The 19,249-nt window shown below is 42.2% G+C and overlaps 2 protein-coding genes across 2 annotated transcripts; both read right to left on the bottom strand.

The window, feature by feature from the left end:
* Nucleotides 1–1,070: 1,070 nt before the first annotated feature.
* On the bottom strand, nucleotides 1,071–6,675 carry pef1 (penta-EF-hand domain containing 1). The gene is made up of 5 exons (XM_047604846.1): nucleotides 6,590–6,675; nucleotides 5,379–5,622; nucleotides 4,019–4,171; nucleotides 3,051–3,194; nucleotides 1,071–2,899 (listed from the first exon to the last, which is right to left on the bottom strand). Exons 1-5 carry the CDS (start codon nucleotides 6,608–6,610, stop codon nucleotides 2,670–2,672), a joined length of 792 nt encoding a protein of 263 aa, XP_047460802.1. The 5' UTR covers nucleotides 6,611–6,675; the 3' UTR covers nucleotides 1,071–2,669.
* Nucleotides 6,676–7,011: 336 nt separating this feature from the next.
* On the bottom strand, nucleotides 7,012–11,843 carry gjb9b (gap junction protein beta 9b). The gene is made up of 3 exons (XM_047604845.1): nucleotides 11,765–11,843; nucleotides 8,283–8,757; nucleotides 7,012–8,206 (listed from the first exon to the last, which is right to left on the bottom strand). Exons 2-3 carry the CDS (start codon nucleotides 8,670–8,672, stop codon nucleotides 7,766–7,768), a joined length of 831 nt encoding a protein of 276 aa, XP_047460801.1. The 5' UTR covers nucleotides 8,673–8,757; nucleotides 11,765–11,843; the 3' UTR covers nucleotides 7,012–7,765.
* Nucleotides 11,844–19,249: the final 7,406 nt, after the last annotated feature.

A 19,249-nucleotide genomic window follows, 5' to 3' on the forward strand; every position in this document is an offset into this window, starting at 1 on the left:
GATTGATGATGCTGATATTTCAGCTCCCCGGGCCGAAAAGTTCTCCATAAAACTATACAAATGCCAGGCGCGGGGCTGATGTATAGCAACTGGAATGCAGCTTGTCATGACCGGCTCTGACTCAACGGTCATTTGTGCACAGGCAGAAAAACGGGATAAAAATGGAGCCACATCTAAAATTTCTTATCATTGCTTCAAATGCTGCTGAATTATTCTTGATTGCAATTGACACGATTCCGCGTGGGCGATTATGCTTCATGCTACGAACTGATTGTTTTAAGCAGTTCTTCCCACGAGGTTGTTGATCTTCTAGTTGCCAGGACTGGCATTTGATCAGTCCTGTCAAACAAAAATGATTTGTGCTCATCCTCTGCAGCTAAACAACATCGCTAGTGCCAGTTCTGTTTTACCAGGAAACTTGGCAGAGCCCGGATTATTTCATCAGTTCTTGTTTATCAGTGAACGAGATTCAGAGCTGCGCTAGCCAAGAAATGTGATGTGGAAAAAGTGTCACATGCTTCTATCTGGACTTGTTCTACTTGTTTAAGTTAATTATAGAAATAAATAAAGTGAAACTATTACTTGAATAATAAAAAAGTGAAGGGTAGGACAAACAGGAGAGAGGAACTATATAGCGAAAGAGTAAAGGAGGAGATGGATGTGGACCAAAACAAATAAAATGCACAAGAGATTTTCATGGACTCTTGATATGACTGTGATCAAGTAGAGGAACAGATGGTGAGGAAAAGGAGCATCAGATGTGGACAGAGGCAGGAAAAATGACTTACTGATTTGGGTCATTTTGAAGCAGGTTAAAACCGACTGACGTCCAAGAAAATATTGTCTCAAGAATCACTTCACTCAAGCACATACACACAATTACTACTCTGACATTTTCCTTCATACATTTTACGCTTGTCGTCTGGGTAAGAGTCTGTCGCTTTTAAACTGGGATAATATTCAAACCTTGTGCACAGAGATAAAAATACACCTCAACACTAACCCTTTATCTACAGATATTACCGCCTTCAGTGGTCAAGTAAACAACCATTAAAGAAATCAGTCACGAATAAGAAAACAAACATTTATTTGCTTTTGGCATTACAAACCTCACTGGAGTGTATAATCCACGAATTACAGAGGCTTAATGTGCTGGTCTCCCAAATACTCAAGATCCCATTAAAGTCATGCGGAAATGGGAATGAGACACAATTTTTATCTTTATTAAGTTTTGGCCATTTTTTGTGCAATATAGCAAAAAAAAAAAAAAAATGTATACAAAGAATTAATCCTGGTCTCATAAAATGCATATTTGTTAGTTCTATACATTGGAATTCCAAGCAACATTTAATACCATATGCAACTATTGCACAGAAATAACTTCTAGAAATAGTTACGACCCCGTATGTACGTGAATCTAAAACGTAAATAGTTTTAATGGCACAGGAACATACAAGTGCTGCGTATGAGCATGTTAACAGGTGGTGTGTTTGTGGTTCGGCATCTTCAGTTCGGTTATCTCTTCGGTTCCAGTCTTTACTTGACGGATATGTAGTTAGCAAGGTGTATATTCAGTTAATTGAGGCGTATAAAAGAAACTCATCCTGTCAAGTACTGGCACTGGTAAACAAGAACCATGTCACTGTCATCAAGGCAGCTGTGGTAAAACTGTTAGAAGCAACAGTTTTTGCTGGCTTCCTGTCCAGTCAAAGCTTTAGCTACGTTCAGGTGCATGATGTAAGGCTTTATATATATACAGCAACAGCCCTGGTGGGACTAAGTCGTTGTTAACAAGTCACAAGTAAGACTTATGTCTTCCCACTAAAGTCCCAAATCAAGTTCTAAGTCGTACACTTTGAGTTTGCACCTGAAACTGAACCTGAAGTCGTTGTTTGGCATTTCATCTTTTTGAGGTTTGGACTGTTGACAGAGCAAACGAAGCACTAGCAGTGGTACAAATGTTTACTACTGGCCAACACGATTATTAATATCAATTAAATTAACTGTATGGCTGCATCTAAGGGTCAAAAAAAAAAGTTAGTCTGGAGTCGCTCTGTTGAGATTTGATCGTGTCCCAGCGAACATCTGCTCGGCCGGTCAAAACATCTGGCCAGGTTCAGGTAGAGCGGAAAAATGTCTCGTGATGATTGTGTGAAAAGACGCTGTTGTAATCTGTTGTAAGCAGTTAGCAGAATGCAGCTTGTCGCCATCTAATTGAACTGATTTCATTTCAGGTGAACATCAAAGTCTGGGAGGGAACCTGCAACGTGAGCATCTGTTCAAACAACTCCGTAGAATGTACAACGGTGCTCGGTGGTGGGCACAATGGAATGATGCGTATACAGTAACTGTGAGTTTTCAAATATATACTTTTCAGTCTTTGGTTTTGTGGCATCAGGTGTCAAGTATTTCCAAGTCAAAAGTTTTGAAGTCCAAGCGGAGTCATGAGTCAAAAAGTTAAAAGTCGAGTTTCAGTTCTTCTATTTTAAGTTGTATTTAAAGTCTAAAGTAATCAGATTTGTGACTTGCGTCCACACCTCTGTGATTACCGCGCGCCTAGCCGCATTGAGGGGGCACTTCTGGCTAAGCACTGACGGAGCGAGCTATGACCTGAACATGGAGTGGTGCTGTGCATTCACAGTGCAGAGGGATGGTCAGAGGAGGGAGGCTCACATGAGCCTGGTGATGCCGCTGGAGAGGAAATCCTCGTAGCTGATGCGGATGTTGCCCGTCATGGTCGTGTCTCTCTCCCTGAACACCTGCGTCATGGTCTGGAGCTGAGTGCACACCTGGATGAAGCGGTCCAGCTGCATTCCAGGCCGCTGGCTTCGCTGGCTGAAACGCTGCACCAGCGTCTCGGAAAACTGGGGGCTGAGGTTATAGCCCATCTGAGCGAGGGCTGAGGAGACGAGAGGAAAATGGGGAAAAGTGATTTCAACCTTTCTTATATAAAACCGTTGGTGATGATTATTAATGTCTTGTATAAATACTGACATATCCCCAATTAATTATAGTATCTTAAACACACTGTCACTGTCGAGCGGGGTTACCTTGGTGCAGCTCTGTCCCGCTGATAGTTCCCGAGCGGTCTCTGTCATATTGCTGAAACAACGCTCTCCACCGCTGCATGAAGTCCCAAAGCGCTGAGAAGCCAAACAAGTCTATTCGACCTGATCGCGTCTTGTCAAACATATCTGACAAGAAAATGCAAAAACACAACAGGTTCAGCCAAACGCACACTCCTTTGAAGACTACATACTACATGAACCAAGTTAAACTCATTGTCCGTCCTCATGGATCTGCTCTGAGTGCACACACTCACACACAGAGCTCATTAGTCACTGTCTGGCAAATGCCAATGGAATGTTGGTGTTGTTGTTCGACTGACGCGAACCACGACAAACATGACTCATTATTTGTTTAGGCAGCTTGGAAGCCGGCCTGGCCTTCGTCCGCCCGCGGAATATTCGTCGGGGGACTTTTGCATGTGGAGATTGTGGTGGGGAAATTTGACAGCGATTATAGGCTTTCTTAAGAGGCATGCGTCACATCATTTGATGCCCTGATTGGTTACAGGACTGTCCAATTGCCTGCTGAGGTATTTTTTTCCTCACAATCTCTTTAAACAAAATGATGAAATGAAATGAATGATGCCAAACTCCACCACGATCACGGTCACCACCACAATATTACTGAGGCTGACTCTCGGCTCCCTAAAGTTCTCCTCTTGTAAGCGGAACAGATTTCTGTTAATGAGTCTTTAGACTCTACTTGTATTTAAACCCAGGCTGCTCACTTTTTTTCCCCCCCGCCATTTCCTTTATCCATTTATCAATTCCTAAATAACTCCCCTTCCCTTCACTGAAGCCATTTAGACCGCTGAAATATCTCACTTAGACAGGCATGGTGCCATTCTGCCTGAAGAAACACTGTCAAATCATTTATCACCATATTCATCAACACGCAGCTTCCTCACACTCCATCGAGCATCTCATTCAGCTGCAGCTGTATGACTTACTGATCATCATGAGGCAAGTCTCATCATTAAAAGCGGACCAGTTAGAGTTGACGAGTGCCTGCTTCAGCTCCTTCATGTTGATGAAGCCACTGCGGTCCGTGTCAACTGTCTGGAACCACTGGTACGCCTCTGGGTTAATGCCAGGAGGGACACCTACACGGGGGGAAAAAAATTAAGGGTGATAATACGATGGAGCGAGAGGGAGAGGCGTTCATGCAGAGTTTGGAGATTGTGTTCTTCGCCCGCTCTTGTTTCCTTCAGCCCGTCCGACCCAGATGCGTGTGATTCCTCCTCTTTATTATTTACCACCCTTATATTTTCAGCCAGTTATTATTTCTCTAAGCTTTGAGGAGCATGGCGGGAAAAGAAGAAGAAATAATAAAAGAGAGAAGGCAGCGAAGAATCCTGGAAATGAAGCTGTTGCTCGGTTCCGATGCAAAATAATGACTTATTTATTGAGAGTTGAAGAGACGCGCTTGGACCGCCGCACAGTTGAAACTATGCAGACTCTCAAGATGAAGCTTGATCATAGAAAATAATACATCTGTGCTTGACTCAGTCTTTTACCTCAGGAGTTTAGAAGGCACTGATTTGGAAAACAGTACGGCCTATAGAATGATGATAATCTTATCCCAGTTAATATGCCAAATATACCGGCCTAAATGAATGACATCTGTAATAAAAATATATATATATATATGAATACGGGCTAAAACGTCTTATCATTATTACTGAACTGAAATACATCCTCATATAGGACAGTAAGGAAGGTAAGGAAAGTAAGTATGAAAGTATAGGTAGAGACAGGGCCAAGGGTTAAGGAAAACTTATCTCAGCAAGAGGGAGTGTCAGGGCAAGAGGCCGTTACCTGAATACATGCCGGATAAGAAAGAGTCCCAGAAAATGATGTGAGAGAAGGAGGGAGGAGTAGAGGGAGGACTGATTGTCAGAGAAATGAATGGGGAGAGAGGGACAGGTGACACGTCAGGCCAGACCCTGATGGATTCTGTCCCTGCGGGGAGTGATGGGAGCACAGACTATGAGCTTCTGACTTTGCTGCTACTGGAAACAGTGTAATCACACACACACACAAAGCCCACTCTTAGCCCATCTGTCTCTTACTGTTTAGCCCTCACTCAGTATTACCAGAGTCATCACTCCAGCCGTGTAATCCTGCTGAGGGGCACAAACTGAACCCTGTCTCTACATGACTGTCTGGGAACGTAAGTCATTTTCTATCCATCATCCCATCAGAAAAAGGGAGAGAGAAGCAATGAAGAAGGGGGTGAGAGCTTCTCTGCAATCTCCTTGTGTGTGGAGAAGTTTAGCAGATCCTTAATCAGTCTCTGACCATCATTACCTGAAGGAGCATGGTGCCCATAATGTCCTCCATGAGGCTGTCCCCCATACCCTCCATAGTGTCCACCCGGGGCACCGCCTGGTCCAGGCCCATATGGCCCTCCATGACTTGGGGCGCCATAACCGCCATATTGACCTCCCGCTGGACCTGGAGCACCTCCATAAGGAGCTGATGGGTGAGGGGCGTAGGGACCACTGTTTCCACCATATGGAGCACCCTGGGGTGGGTTGCCTCCTGGGTAGCCCTACAATGACAGACAAGAACCATTTTCACTGATAATTAGCAATTAGAAGCAATACGAGTACCTGTGATGCACCATCAACTTCAGACGTAAAGGAATAGTGACAGACTACTCTGATTCTGAAAATTAATTTGGCACATCGGTATGTGCAATTTCTGCTTCCTCGTACTCCACTATTTACATTTTAGAGAAACATGCAGTCATATTTGACTCCTACAACTAGCCTGCAGATCAGGACTTTTCATTGTGGAGTCTGTGGTTTAGTACTATAAAGTGTTTCTGTGAGTTTATACATAAAGTTACTCCAGGAAACAAAGCTGTAGGGCTAAAAGCTACTTGAATTCATTTATCAACTTATCAATAAGCAGATCCACAGTGATTAAAAGAGAGTCATAGCAGCCCTATGAAGTATGCTAATGTACCTCTATTCTGTGAGGCTAAGAAAAGGTAGAATGTTTTGGTTTTTGTTGTCAAAACGTCTGCACTGGGAACTTTACACCACCAAAGAGATAGAAAATCTTTAGAGTGAGGCAGTATTACTTTGACATCAACCAGAGAAAGGGTAATATTAGCCTACTTCTTCCACTCGTTAGCTGCACAAAGTTCTGTGGTTATGGTGTCTTCCTCGACAAACCTAAGTTTGACTTTGACTTCCGGATTCAAAACACTATCGTCTGAAACCAGGAACGTTATCACACTCTCATATTACTGAACAATAAGTTCAGTACCTTTAGCGCAGTTTGAAATTAACACCGCAACGTTACTAATGAATAGCAACAGCTTACATCGTAACAACACCCTGCTAACCATATGGGAAACAAATCAATGACTAATGCTTCTTGTAGTTCCAGGATGTTAGACATTAGTTACGTTATATCGAGCCAATGACACAGATAATACACTTACTGAGCTACAATAACACGCTAATAAAGATCGTCTTGATAAAACACAAAATAAGGTATTTCCATACCTGGCCGTAGTGGAAACTCATCTTTGTCAGACTTTTACTTCCTTCAACAAGACATCCGTATAGGAGCACACAGCGCGGCCCTGTTAGCTGTATAACTATTGGTGCATTGTCCTGTCAATCAAAACCACACCCGTGTCTCTTGCCTCTGATTGGACAGCAGAGTGGAACGGGCGATGACGACGGACACAAGGAAGAGTCATTCCTGTTACAGACGACGTTCCTGATTTCTGACGTTGTCGGGTAGTCAATCCTGTTTTATCTTTTAATAAAAAAAAAAAAATCGGTTTAAGAGCTGGATTAGTTTACTTCACAGTTAATATGTAAGCCCTTTACTGAAGGCTATATATATGTATATGAATAATAATTGTGGATTTTAATTTTTTTATTTCAAAAACTCAAACGACCCACAAACGGAAATATGGTATTGTGAAATAATTTTATTGGTCACAACAATAAATACAAAATGAAAAATACATTATCTACAATTTTACTTTATTCTTTTTCAAATAAAACCTTAAATAAAATAAAACACAATTGATGTGTAATTTTTGGGCATTTCATGCGTCTTAACAATTATTATTAAATATCATTACCTCAATAAAGCTATGTTGTATTCATACAATATAATTTCATTGAACTAATCATAGTGTGTCAACATAAAATGCAAAACAATAAAGAGCAGTTTTTTCATATTCTATATCTGAAGACAAGGCGTTTCTGTTGTTGAAAGGAAGTGCTCTGCTTTACCTTGTTTTATTCATTAGGGGGCAGTGTGCATGTTTAGTTAAGAGGGATCACTCCATCCCGTATACATCTGTATTACGTGATCTTAAATCTGCTATATGGTCAATGACACATACATTTAAGAAAACAGAAGAAAAAGAAAAAAACAGGCACGCACAGGCCTACTCATGCAAATCCAGCACACATGACCAGGAAGAAATAGGCTAACTTGTAACCTTTTATCCTTCCCTTTAACTCTTGTAACATAGCAACACGTTTCAATGCAGCAGAATATATTTAACATAATAGCATTTCCAAATTGCTGTCCCTGAAGTGGTGGGTATCTCTTTGGTGTTCAGCAGCCATTCTCCATAGAGTCTGATATGTGAGTTTATTTACATGGGTTCCTTGAGTACTCCGATTAGTTTTTTAGCATAGCCACAGCCATACCCTTCATTTCTTTAGTTCTTCCCTCTTACTTGGACCCTCCTCAGTCTTGAGGTTATTGAGGTTCTGGACAGAAGCTGTGGGATCAGTTCTGATGGATAATTTGGACCTGAACTCAGATCTGGGAAGCGCCAGTGGTGCCATCTCATGACTCTCTACGAACACCCTTCTATCCGCCTCAATCTTCTTCCTGATGAGTTTCTGGAAGCGTTTGCAGATGAGATAAACCATCTCACAGATACACATGAAGATGCAGACAGCAGAGCTGACCACCATGAAGAGGGTGAAGATTTTCTTCTCTGTGGGACGGGATATGTAGCAGTCCACCGTGTTGGGGCAGGGCTCCAGGGAACACTTGACCAAGCGTGGCATGTCGTAACCCTCGTAGATGTAATACAGGATGTAGAGGAAGCCAGCATCAAAGCCTGCCTTGAAAATCAAGCTCACCTATGATAAGACAAGAAGATTAATCTCGGAAAAATCCAAGTGATAGGTCGTAACACATACATCTTTAGTTTCTTACCAAGTACGTCCACCATAGTCCTCCACGTTTCTTCCCAGGGTGGGCATACAGATGGGTACCCTTGTGGGAGGCAGTGTACTTCATGTCCTTCATCTCCCGATACCTGACGTGTCCAACAACCATCAGTGACGGACAGGTGACAAAGATGAGCTGCAGGGCCCACAGGCGGATGTGAGAGATGGGGAAGATGTGGTCGTAGCACACGTTGCTACAACCAGGCTGCAAAGTGTTGCAGGTAAAGTCTTTGCTGTCGTCACCCCAAACCCGCTGAGCTGCCACAACGAACACCATCACCCGGAAGACTAATACCATTGACAGCCAGACCCGACCAAACGCAGTGGAGTACTTGTTGACCCCACTGATGAGCGCCTCCAGTCCACCCCAATTCATGACTGCTGGTTTAGAGGGGATGGAAGAAGCTGAGGGAAATGAAAGAGCTCCTCAAGAGTCCAGGCGGGGTTTTGATGATCTGAGCCTGATCATTGAAAAAACAACAAAGTAGATCAGAAGAAGGAATAATAAAGCATTTGTTGAAAGAAAAACTGTTTTTCAATTTAATTTGAAGCATTGCAGATGTTTGTATATAGTGATTTTATTTTATTAAGCATGGAGTGCAACACAAAGATGGTTGAAGGATATGATAGAGACAGAATTAAACAGAATTATCCCAACTCATGCAGCGGATATTTTCAGAAAATCCTGACACATACATTACAATGATGTCGCTAAAAAGCATATTTTGTTCCTCAGCTGGTAAATTCTCATAATAATAAATGGCCAGTTTATGAGGCAAGCATTCTGTTGTAGTATAAATCGATGCTCTTCAAGTCCAAGCTGACTGCTAATGTTAGTAATTTTCTCTGATTCAATGAAACTCATCTAAAGCCCCAGGGGACATTATACTATTGCTTTTACAAAAAGAGTTGACAAGTTAACTGAACCAATTTAAGAGCTTACAATTTTTCAGCTAGAAATAATACAGCCAAAATAACTGCAGATACTGTAGTATATAATGTACAGGAAATATTTACACATACAATTTCAAGTTCCTACTTCTGACAGTAGTTACACAAACACTATTGTTGTGTCTGTATGCCTACAGCCAACAATCATTCTTTTCCTTCTTCCTTTTTAACAATTTTCTTTGTTCTCCATCCTTCCCGGCTACCAGACTTGACTTCCTGGCTATGTGACTTCATGGAACCTTGGTTACATTAGTAACTCCTGTTTCTGCCTCATACTCCACGCTTCAGGGTACTTTATACCTGTCGCTATAGTTGCACATCTCTTTAGCTTAGAAAAATTTATCTTTGCTAGTTGAAGTAAAATGCGTTGCTATGAGTGCGATAGCGGACGAAGGGGCATGAATGTAACAGAGGTCCATATATACTGTATGAAAAGCACTACCTTTAGTACCCAGTTTTATATTTTGCATTTGTATCCATAATGCTATAATAGTCACACCAAAGCCCTTTTTCACTGGCATACTCTCCAACACTAAGAAACAAGACAAATGTGGGAAAAAATAATATTAATTACATATGTTGATGGCATTTATGCAGAGTTACTTTTTTAATTCTGACTTTCTACACATCAGTATACGTGAGTCACCATTAGAGCCTCCCTTTGCCCAAAAATGACAAACCAGAACCCACAAACATATGAGTCACAGCTATAATATTGTGGCTAAACAGCCGGCCACAATGATCTTTATAATCCTACATGTCTGTTGCAGTCTCACTTGTTCAAAGGACTCCTAAGGGATAGCATTTCATTTAAAGCTAGGCATGACTGTACCACGGAAACTGTGATCTGGGAGAGAAAAGGAATTTCAGTTAAAATACGACCATGTGGATTTAATGGTCCGACTGCGTGCAGAGTTTAAAGCTGCAGCTGTTATGGATCACCTACACAGTTTTAAAAATTTGAAATCTTTGAAATGAGATTTTGTCATGTGAGTGTAGACATAAGGAGGGCCCGTGATGGCACAGAGGGGTTAGGATTTCACAGATTTCTTCTCAACAACAGAAAAACTTGCTTCTCTTTTGCATTTACATCTCATTCTGGTGAATGCACACGGCCTGACAGCGAACAAGTTGGATAACAGCCTCGCTGTCCACTGTTCCATTTCAGTTCTGTCTCGTCTAATCCCGAATATTTGAATTCAGAAGCATTTTCCTTCAGCATTTCAGCATCACTGTAGACATATTGAGCTGTCAAATCGGTTTCTATTTTCTCTCTCATCCAAGATTCTTGACTATTAAATTACATGACATAAAACGACTTGACATGGTGAATGCCTTTAGAATCCCAACATAAGCTATTGAAAGCCAGACATGCTCAATCACTGGTGATGTTACCTACGCTTTAGCTATCCTTCTAAATGGAGTATCAATCTTGCAGTGTAACGCAGGCTGTGCCTATGGGACTCTGGATTTTACTTATAAAACTGTCTCTTAGGGATTCTTATTGTGAATTTTAAGACACTTACAGAAATATTGCAGTACGTGACTTTACAAACACTCTTGTCCCAACACAAATGTTTCTAATGTGAAGTTCATTGCTATTTCATAAATTCGAAATGTTGCCTCTCTCCTAATTTCACAAAAAAACGGACACACATACATAAGCTCTGAGGCGACGTTCAGCCCAGATAGGAAAGTAAACCTCAGAGACAACAGTATATCTTGTCTGAGGGAGATGGCTGAGCAGGGCCGCAATTTGTTTTCCCATTTGTTCCAGATTGCAATGTCGCCTTCCCTCTCGACACCAGCCGGCCTCGTCTATCTCTTTGCCGTGGCTTTGTCTTTCTCTTTGTTGTGGCAGAAGAGACAGATCACGTTTTTTCAGGTTGTGTGATGCATTTCATACCAGATATCTGGTATGCAAATATGTCTCTATTGTATGCTCTTGGCTTCATTAAGAGCCTCAGGGTGTGGGATAAATCAACAACCGAAAGCATTTTCTGCAACTGGAGGTCTGTTTATATACTGCTACCTCATCTGACGCAGTGGTAGGTCCTTGTCTGACCTGCTCTACAGGTTGTGCTAGCAGCAAATACATTTCTACCCGCAGAGAATACAATGTCGCGATGACTCAAAGCTCTAGACTAACAAGGTGGGGTGGAGGTTCTCTTGTTTGGTGCTTCTTCCCACCACTAGTTTTTCCGTCATTCACACATAGGGCATGTGTACTTTGAACCTGTTCCATTTTAAAATGTAACATAAGTGAGCCTGACGAGTAAAGCACAAATATCCTTCTTTTGTGCACACCACAGCTCTTTCCTTGACATGATTCTCCTGTCTTGTATGACAGAAAAGGTACGGAATAAACAATAGTCTTTCACTTGTAGTGCCCCTTTATCCTTTGTCATCTTGGATCCTCTCTTATATTCACCAGAAATCAAACCACAATTCTGACATTTACATAACATCTATTTTCTAGATCTATTTCAAAACGCAGACAGATATAAAACACCTTACCCCAGACACAAAGAAGCACCATGAAAGAGATCTCTGTAGCGTCTCGGCTGCTGGCGTGATGATGCTAAGTGACTTGGCCTCACCTGGATATTTTGAAGGGGCCGGCTTTGATGGGTGGACCTACGGGGAAGAGTTGGGGAATTCAAACATGGGTGGAGCATCACATGTACGACTGTCACATGTTCTCAACCACAGGTGTTTCCATGCTCTGGTTGGGCATGAGAGGACCTGTTTCAGAGAAGTGAACGCGACATACTGTTAGAGATAAGAAAGAGAAACAAACAGAAGAGAAAGCAATGAAGGCCATCTGATGAAGTCACATGTGAATTCCAGTTAGATCAAATCAGTTTCGAAGAAAAGGTATGCAATAGGTAAGTGGGTAATGAAAGATATCTGCTGTACATCCGTGAGATGAAACTGATGAAAGTGATGCAAATCAGTGCATTAGTATGCAAAGTGTAATCTGTGAGCCAGTGAGAACTCCGGGTCTGTGCTGGTTTCATGTGTTTAACCTTTAGATCCCACTTACTGTCAGCTTCATCAACTTACTGCACTATTACCGCGCATAGTGATGACTGTGCATGCAACACACACACACACACACACACACACACACACACACACACACACACACACACACACACACACACACACAAATAAGCTTCAGATGGCTCCTTCTAAGCTACCAAAAACAAAACCTGCCTGGACAGTTGCTTTGAATAAAAAGTGAAACAGAAACACACAGGGGAACTTACAGTAAATGGAATTCTTTAACAGAGATCATGGGCTCACCCACGTTAATACAAAACCAGAACACGCCTAAAATAGTTCATGCCACATACGTTCCCTTCGCACAGCATGCACACTACACACAGCATACGATTAAAACCACTGCATCACAGCTGATTCCTGCAGGAAATCGCAATATATACAGCATGTGTGTTCATGGTAACCGCATGTATGTATTCCACAGGAACAGTAGGGTTGCTCTTCAGTGTTTTCTTGTATGTTTGTTTGTTTTCCCTTCAGTTCCCAGGAGATGCCCTGGCACACCCACTCGCCGAGCATACCACAAATGCAAGAAATAAGTGGAGGGCCGAAAAATGTGCATCTATCCTCAAATAACATACACATAAATGTTTTAATTTTGAAGGTTCACACGAAATAATACCAGTCATCTGTTCAGTTTTTACTGTGCACTGTTGTTATATTGTGACTAAGAGAGAAAGAGACAAAAGGCATTATCAAAGAGTAGTCGTTGAGTTTAGTTAGGGTGTGCCAAAGGATTGCAAGACAAGCCACAAAGCAGGTTTTCAGATTTGGCTTCAGTTGCACCACAACCAATCCTTTTTTGTTTTGTTTTTGCTTTTTAAACGAGAGACTGTGCCCTGCTCAGAATAGTACAGTCTTCAGAAGACTGAATTCTGCAATAAATATGATGCTATCTTGCGCTGAGAGGACGCAGACAGGAGGAAGATCAGACAGAGACATAGATGAATGCCTTTCTTCACAGTGCATGCTATGCCGCCCGTTGGCCTCTAGAGAATGCTGATGCTCCACTGCTTCGTCACAAAGTGTTTTTTCTCTCTGCTGAGCAGGGGGCGGGTGAGGCGGGAATCGTTAACCAGACGGTGGAATCTAATTTCTCCTGTTAAAACTAAGCAGCCACGTCATCTATAAGAAGGAAAGAAAGAGGCAGCTGGGATGTGAGAAAAGGAGATACAGAAGTTGTTTTAAGGCGAGCTATAATGTGATTTAAATGCACTGACCTATGCGTTTAAGATCTAAAATACAAGCGAAACTGCATATTAAGCTCTATTATCAAGTCTTCGCTTAGGTTCTCATAGTCTCAAGCATGAAGATGCTGAGCCTATCAGAGTAACTCATATGGCTCTGCTCTAAATGAGACAGGAGCAGCTTTCCCATCCAGGCTTAAGTAGCTTAGAATGAACATTACATGTGGCTGATTCATGGCCTGTCACTGCAGTGCCAGGACATCCTAAGGTCATTTTTATTTATTTTTTTATGTCTAGTTTGTTCATCTGGTTGAGACCCTAATGTTTTTGGAACGTGGGATATGTACATTTTTCGTCACCGAACTGCAAGCTAAATCGCTAAAATTATGGCTCCCCACTAAGAATGAGTCCACTGCTTTCACAGACAAAAGGTAACGTCAAATAAAATTGGCCTAGATTGTGATCATGTTCTCATTTGTCTTTCTTTTTTCTTTCTTTCTTTTTTTTCCCCAGCAACTTTTCCAAGACGCTGCTGCTGATGACCGGCGCACATCAATTCACTGCCAGCAGGTGTTGGGATTGCATCGTGACTGCACATAAACCTGATCAGAATACAACGGCAACTGTTCTCTGATCCCACTGGTCAGGATGATCTGGGTACGTGAGTTCCTTGATGTGAGCTGTTTATTTATGAACCCTTTAAAAGCCGTTACACACCAAACATTAAAGAACTACTGGCGATGAAGGCTGAGTGTGCTGTTGCCTGTGTCCAGTCCAGAAAGTGGCACTTGAAACCACTTAAAAGACTACAGCCCATACGGACGTGTGGTATATGTCCTGGGCATACATGAGTGGAAAATGTTCTCTATACCAGCAGGAAAACCAGCATGGACTAGCTAGGGAGTGTTTCAAACTGTCGTGCAGAGGTGTCTCTATGACAACTAGATGGCCATGTCGTTGGGGAAATATTTGAATATCCAAACAAGATGTGTTACCAAGTTCAGATTTGTAAAGACCTAACATGGCTCAATAGAGTTGGAACATTAATCATGGTTGATCAGATTTGGCAAAAGCGAAGCGTCTTCACCATTCACTATATGACTGCCTTCATAAATGGCTATATATATAACAACCCATGCCCAACAAGACACAAGCATATAAAGCCACTGAGCTTCCATAAGCTCAGCTTCACGCAGTCAATGTTTATTGTGTCTCCGTTAATGCGACCCTGCATTCCATGCAACACGCAGCAGCGTACAGTATGGTGCAGCCTCTCTTTGCTTTCCTCCTTGCGTGGAGGAAGGTACAGTAGGAGACATCTGGCTGATTCATTCTCGACCTTAATGAACTGTGCGCAACGAAAATCTGCTCACACCGCCAACTCTTTCAATACATTCAATATCTCATTCACTTAAACAGCCTTGGATCTTATTCTCCAACGCACTTCAAAACATATGTGCAAAGAACCGCTTTCCTGAGCAAAGTTTTAGAGGGGGGAGTGCAGATTACGCCTGAAGGGGATGTGATTCAGATCTCTTTTTATCTGGAATATATCGAAAGGTAGTTACGCAGCCTGCTCACCCCTGTGAGTCAGCCTGGCAGAGTTAGTGACAACAGTATTTAAAAGAGAGGCCCATCTAAAAAATGTAGGCCCGGAAGTAGGGTGTGAAAAATGGAAAAGCAGGCTGAAGGGTGTGGGAATGCATCGCCGGATGTGTTGCCCTTAAAACAGAGCAGTATACATTTTAGTTGAGGGTGGCTAAAAAGAAACCTTTCTCCAAACTCCCAGAGAAAGTGCAGACTTTGTAGAAAAGGGAGAACTGAACCAAATGAGCAAATCGCCAGATCAACACCTCTCTCCCCACACTGCTTGAGGAAGGCACTATTAAGCAGTGTCCCTCGAAACGGTGAGTTACACTCCCGCACCCGGCATAGTCCGCACAATGTGTGCTGGCACTCCTAAATGCAAAGAGGGGTCTTGTTGCCTCCGTCTTTTTGGGACAGGGTCCCAAAAGATTAACTAGACTCAAAAAGGGCCTGAGCATGTGTGTGTAATTTACTGTTACAGTGAAGCTTCTATAGGAGCTGCAAAGGTCCATTAGAAATGTGTGAAATAATACAGTGGAACAGGTTCACTTTAAGCATGGGGGAATTCAAGGAAATGAGAGCATTACGATTGGTATCTGAACCATTTTGACATTTTTAATTTTGAGTAGGGGTTGTACTGACTAGTCACCCAGTCGACTTTACTGCTCTGCCATGATGCTTTAAGCTGGAAGATGATTTACATGACAATAACAGCACAGAAGCCTCAGAGGAGACAGGTGAGGAGTCCAGTGGGTCATTGCAGCAAGTGTGTGGAAAGCAGGGGATTGGTCCAAATTCTCTGGACAGCAGTCAATTAACAACTTAACCAAACGTCCTGCGGCAACAGAGAGAAGGAGGCTGCACATAAACAATTTGCTGAAGTACTATTAAACGGTATTGACGATGCCAATTTCTATAGGCTAAACACATCTGAAGAGCACTGTATTAAAAAGTACAATTCTGCTGTGTTCTACTAATTGACTTTGCTGCTGTGTGTTGTTGTTGTTGTTGTTGTTGTTGTTGTTTTGCCGAGTGAGAGTCACATATTATAAGCGTATATGACATTGGCGTAGCCCCTATTCAAGCTGTTCAAGCTTCACGTACCGTCAATTAAGCCTCCGCAGCTTCTTTTGTGTGAAACGCTAACATGTATTCAGGTCAAGAATAAAGATGTCATCGTTGCAAAGCACTCATTTCTACTGTAGCTTTATGTGTGACATCATCGACAGGTCGGCCTCGGCTTGAATTTTACCACCTATTAGTCAACTTTTTCAAAATGAATTGTGAGACATGTAATAAAGATTCCGCTGCTTCATTATGCAGACGGAGGAGAAAGCAAAAGTCAAGAAAGGGAAAATGTTTTGCCATTAATTGTGGATGCTGACAGTTTTCTCAACACTGGTTTTAATTTCTCATTTGCTCGTACAAAATCATCACTATTAATTTCACAGTGATACACTGACAATTATGAAGAATGTGCATATTTTTTTTTCAGCCGCCAGTTCCGAACTGTGTTTTACTTGAAATATCCATTGTGGATACATCCACAGCTATCTTGTCTAGTCTTATGCCTTGTTTCTCTGATGGTCCTCAACAAACCACCCTCCCACTGAGCACCCCCCCCCCGCTCTTTTCCCAGAGACCTGTCCCATTACTGTCACAGTCATTGCTCCAGCTTGGGTCACTCCCAGTGTGTCAGAGCTGGTGTGTGTTGTGACAGCGTCGTGTCCGTACCGCCGCCACAGATGATGTCAGGATGCCCCCTGAAGGAGGTCACCAATCCCCTCTCCCTTTCTTTCTGTCTTCCTCCGTCCAGTAGATTGACTCCATGGGGCGCTGGTCTGTGGAGAGAGTGAGAGATTTGTCAGAATGTCTGTGAATGTAAGGGATATAGTGGAAAAGCACTGGCAGTAAGCTGATTTATAGGCTGAACGACAGAATCTGTTCCTTATGCTATTCGCCTCGAAATGTTTGAGCCGTATATTCTCTGTATTTGAACTATTAACTTCACTGTAAATTTGGCAGCTGACCTATTGGACAACCCCATTTTTGAACAGTGATTGTGCAATCATAGCTTAGCAACCATGTCCAGACATGACAGCTTTGAATTGTTTGCCCAGGACTGTGTATTCAATACCCCTAGAGTTTGAAAGGGAGTGTATTTCTAGGGTCACCTCTATCCTCAGATTCTTTGTCTTGTAAATGCGAAAAATAATGTGTGAAAACATGGCCATTCGTCACAGATTTGAGGTATTTGTTCTGGACTTGTCGGCCATTTCCTTTTTGATTTTGAAATATCTCAGCTTTGTATTTCATCATCGCTCAGCGCTCAAATACTGTTCCAATTCAAATTTCACATCCGACCAGATCAAGCACAGTTGAAATGCAAGCATGAGCTCTTGTCCGACCTGTTTTATTGACGGCGCATCGGGAGGTAACTTGTGCGGAATTGAGGCAGCCAGCTTTCAACGAATGCCTTTCATGGTTGTCATCAAGTACACTGATGTTCCCAGTGTGACCATACTGGACCTTCACGTCTGTATTTCCGAGTCAAGCTTTCAAACAAAGAACTTGGTATAGATAAACGACTCTTGTTTCCTGCATCACCTTTGTTTAATCATCCCATTAGTCACCACATGTTGCCAAATATCTGGTCCTCTGTGGCAAAGCTTTCACGTCAGACAATATTACTTGTTTAGCTTCTAACTGTTTCCTTGTTGGATTCCTTGTGTGTGTGTGTGTGTGTGTGTGTGTGTGCGTGTGTGTGTGTGTGTGTTTTTGCCTGCTCCCTATGGTTTGTGGATTGCCGTGCTCCTCCTTACCAGCTAATGATGATGACTTTTTGCCTGGGATAAGTGGCTATTATAGCTACAGTTTATAGCTATAGTTTTTTTAGAATTGCATCCTGTATGTATCCATCCAGTGGCCATTAAAGACCCCCTTACAGACATCTAGTGTTAAATCAAGTAAGCTTCCAACAGAGCTTTATTTTTAACTCTGTCATTAAAGCTTATGTGAGTCAGCTACAGTTGACACGGTTTGCTGGTGGTCGTTATTTGAAGCAGCACTAACCACTGTCATTGGCTAATAATAAGAATCTCGCTTCTGTTTACTTCAGTTCCAAAGACTACTTTATAAATTACTTAGTCCTACTTTTACAGGAATATGTTACATGTGATAGGTCGAGGAAAGTTTTGTGTCGCTGTGTGTGGTGCCACATGCCGTTTACTGTCTTTTCTGCTACTTTGAATAGGTCGGGATTTGTTATTCCAGAGAGCAACTGCTCCTTTTTGTATGTGGGTCTGGCACTGATTGTGGTGTTTGACGGAGCAGTGAGCTGCATGCACAACTACACTACACTGTTTTGTTGTTTGCTAGAGAAGACAATTTGGCTTTTTGTGATTAAGCATTGGATAGTCTATGATACGTAATATCTGGATAATATTTGGAGGACTCTTAATCAGATGCTGACAATGTAATGTAGCTGTTGTATTTGTTAATGTAGGTCCTTTAAAATGTTTTTTTTTTTTTTTTTTTTTTTTTTTTTTTTTGCATCTATGAAAACTGAAAACAGCTTTCACTTAAATGTCCCTCATCATGTAACCCCTCATAAATGATGCATAATGGAGTTTAGAAATTATCCTTAATTATCTTTGAGGCAGAGCGATGTCTTGAGTTTGTGCCTGCATAACAATGCAGCGTAGGATGATGCCAAGTGATGGGACCGCATACACAGCAAGTGGTACTGTGGGCAGATTTTGTGCAGATTGGTTACCTCTCCTTTGGGTGGGTGGGTGGGTGAGTGGGGGGTTTCGTCTTCCTGTCTAAGGGGCCACTTAACTGCGAGAAGACATATTCATCATCATTCCACCAACATCCAGTTAATCTCATCCTACACGTTGTTACAGGCCAACGACCTCCCTGCATGACAATGCATTTAGTCTTTTTGTTGTCTAATGTGCCAACTATTCACTCCCCAGCCAATTTTGCGCCACTATTGAATCTTGTTAACTTTTGTTTGTATCCTCCTGTACCATTCTTCAGGTATCTGTGGATCTAAATGTATCTGATCAGTGGTGACTGGTCCCCCCACCCCTCAAGCTGGGCTCCCTCACTCTGGTTCTGTTTGGTTTCTTCCTGTTAAAGGTTGTTTTGGGTTTCT

Source organism: Mugil cephalus, chromosome 14, assembly GCF_022458985.1.
Source record: "Mugil cephalus isolate CIBA_MC_2020 chromosome 14, CIBA_Mcephalus_1.1, whole genome shotgun sequence".
Classification (NCBI taxonomy): Eukaryota; Metazoa; Chordata; class Actinopteri; order Mugiliformes; family Mugilidae; genus Mugil; species Mugil cephalus.

Excerpts from the sequence above, each read along its gene's own strand:
- pef1 (XM_047604846.1), bottom strand. The coding sequence starts at position 6,610 with ATGAGTTTCCACTACGGCCAG. Across the intron at positions 3,195-4,018 it reads GACTTGCCTCATGATGATCA|ATATGTTTGACAAGACGCGA; the intron begins GTAAGTCATACA and ends TTTTCTTGTCAG. Across the intron at positions 2,900-3,050 it reads CGGGACAGAGCTGCACCAAG|CCCTCGCTCAGATGGGCTAT; the intron begins GTAACCCCGCTC and ends TCGTCTCCTCAG.
- gjb9b (XM_047604845.1), bottom strand. The coding sequence starts at position 8,672 with ATGAATTGGGGTGGACTGGAGGCGCTCATCAGTGGGGTCAACAAGTAC. Across the intron at positions 8,207-8,282 it reads GACTATGGTGGACGTACTTG|GTGAGCTTGATTTTCAAGGC; the intron begins GTAAGAAACTAA and ends GTCTTATCATAG.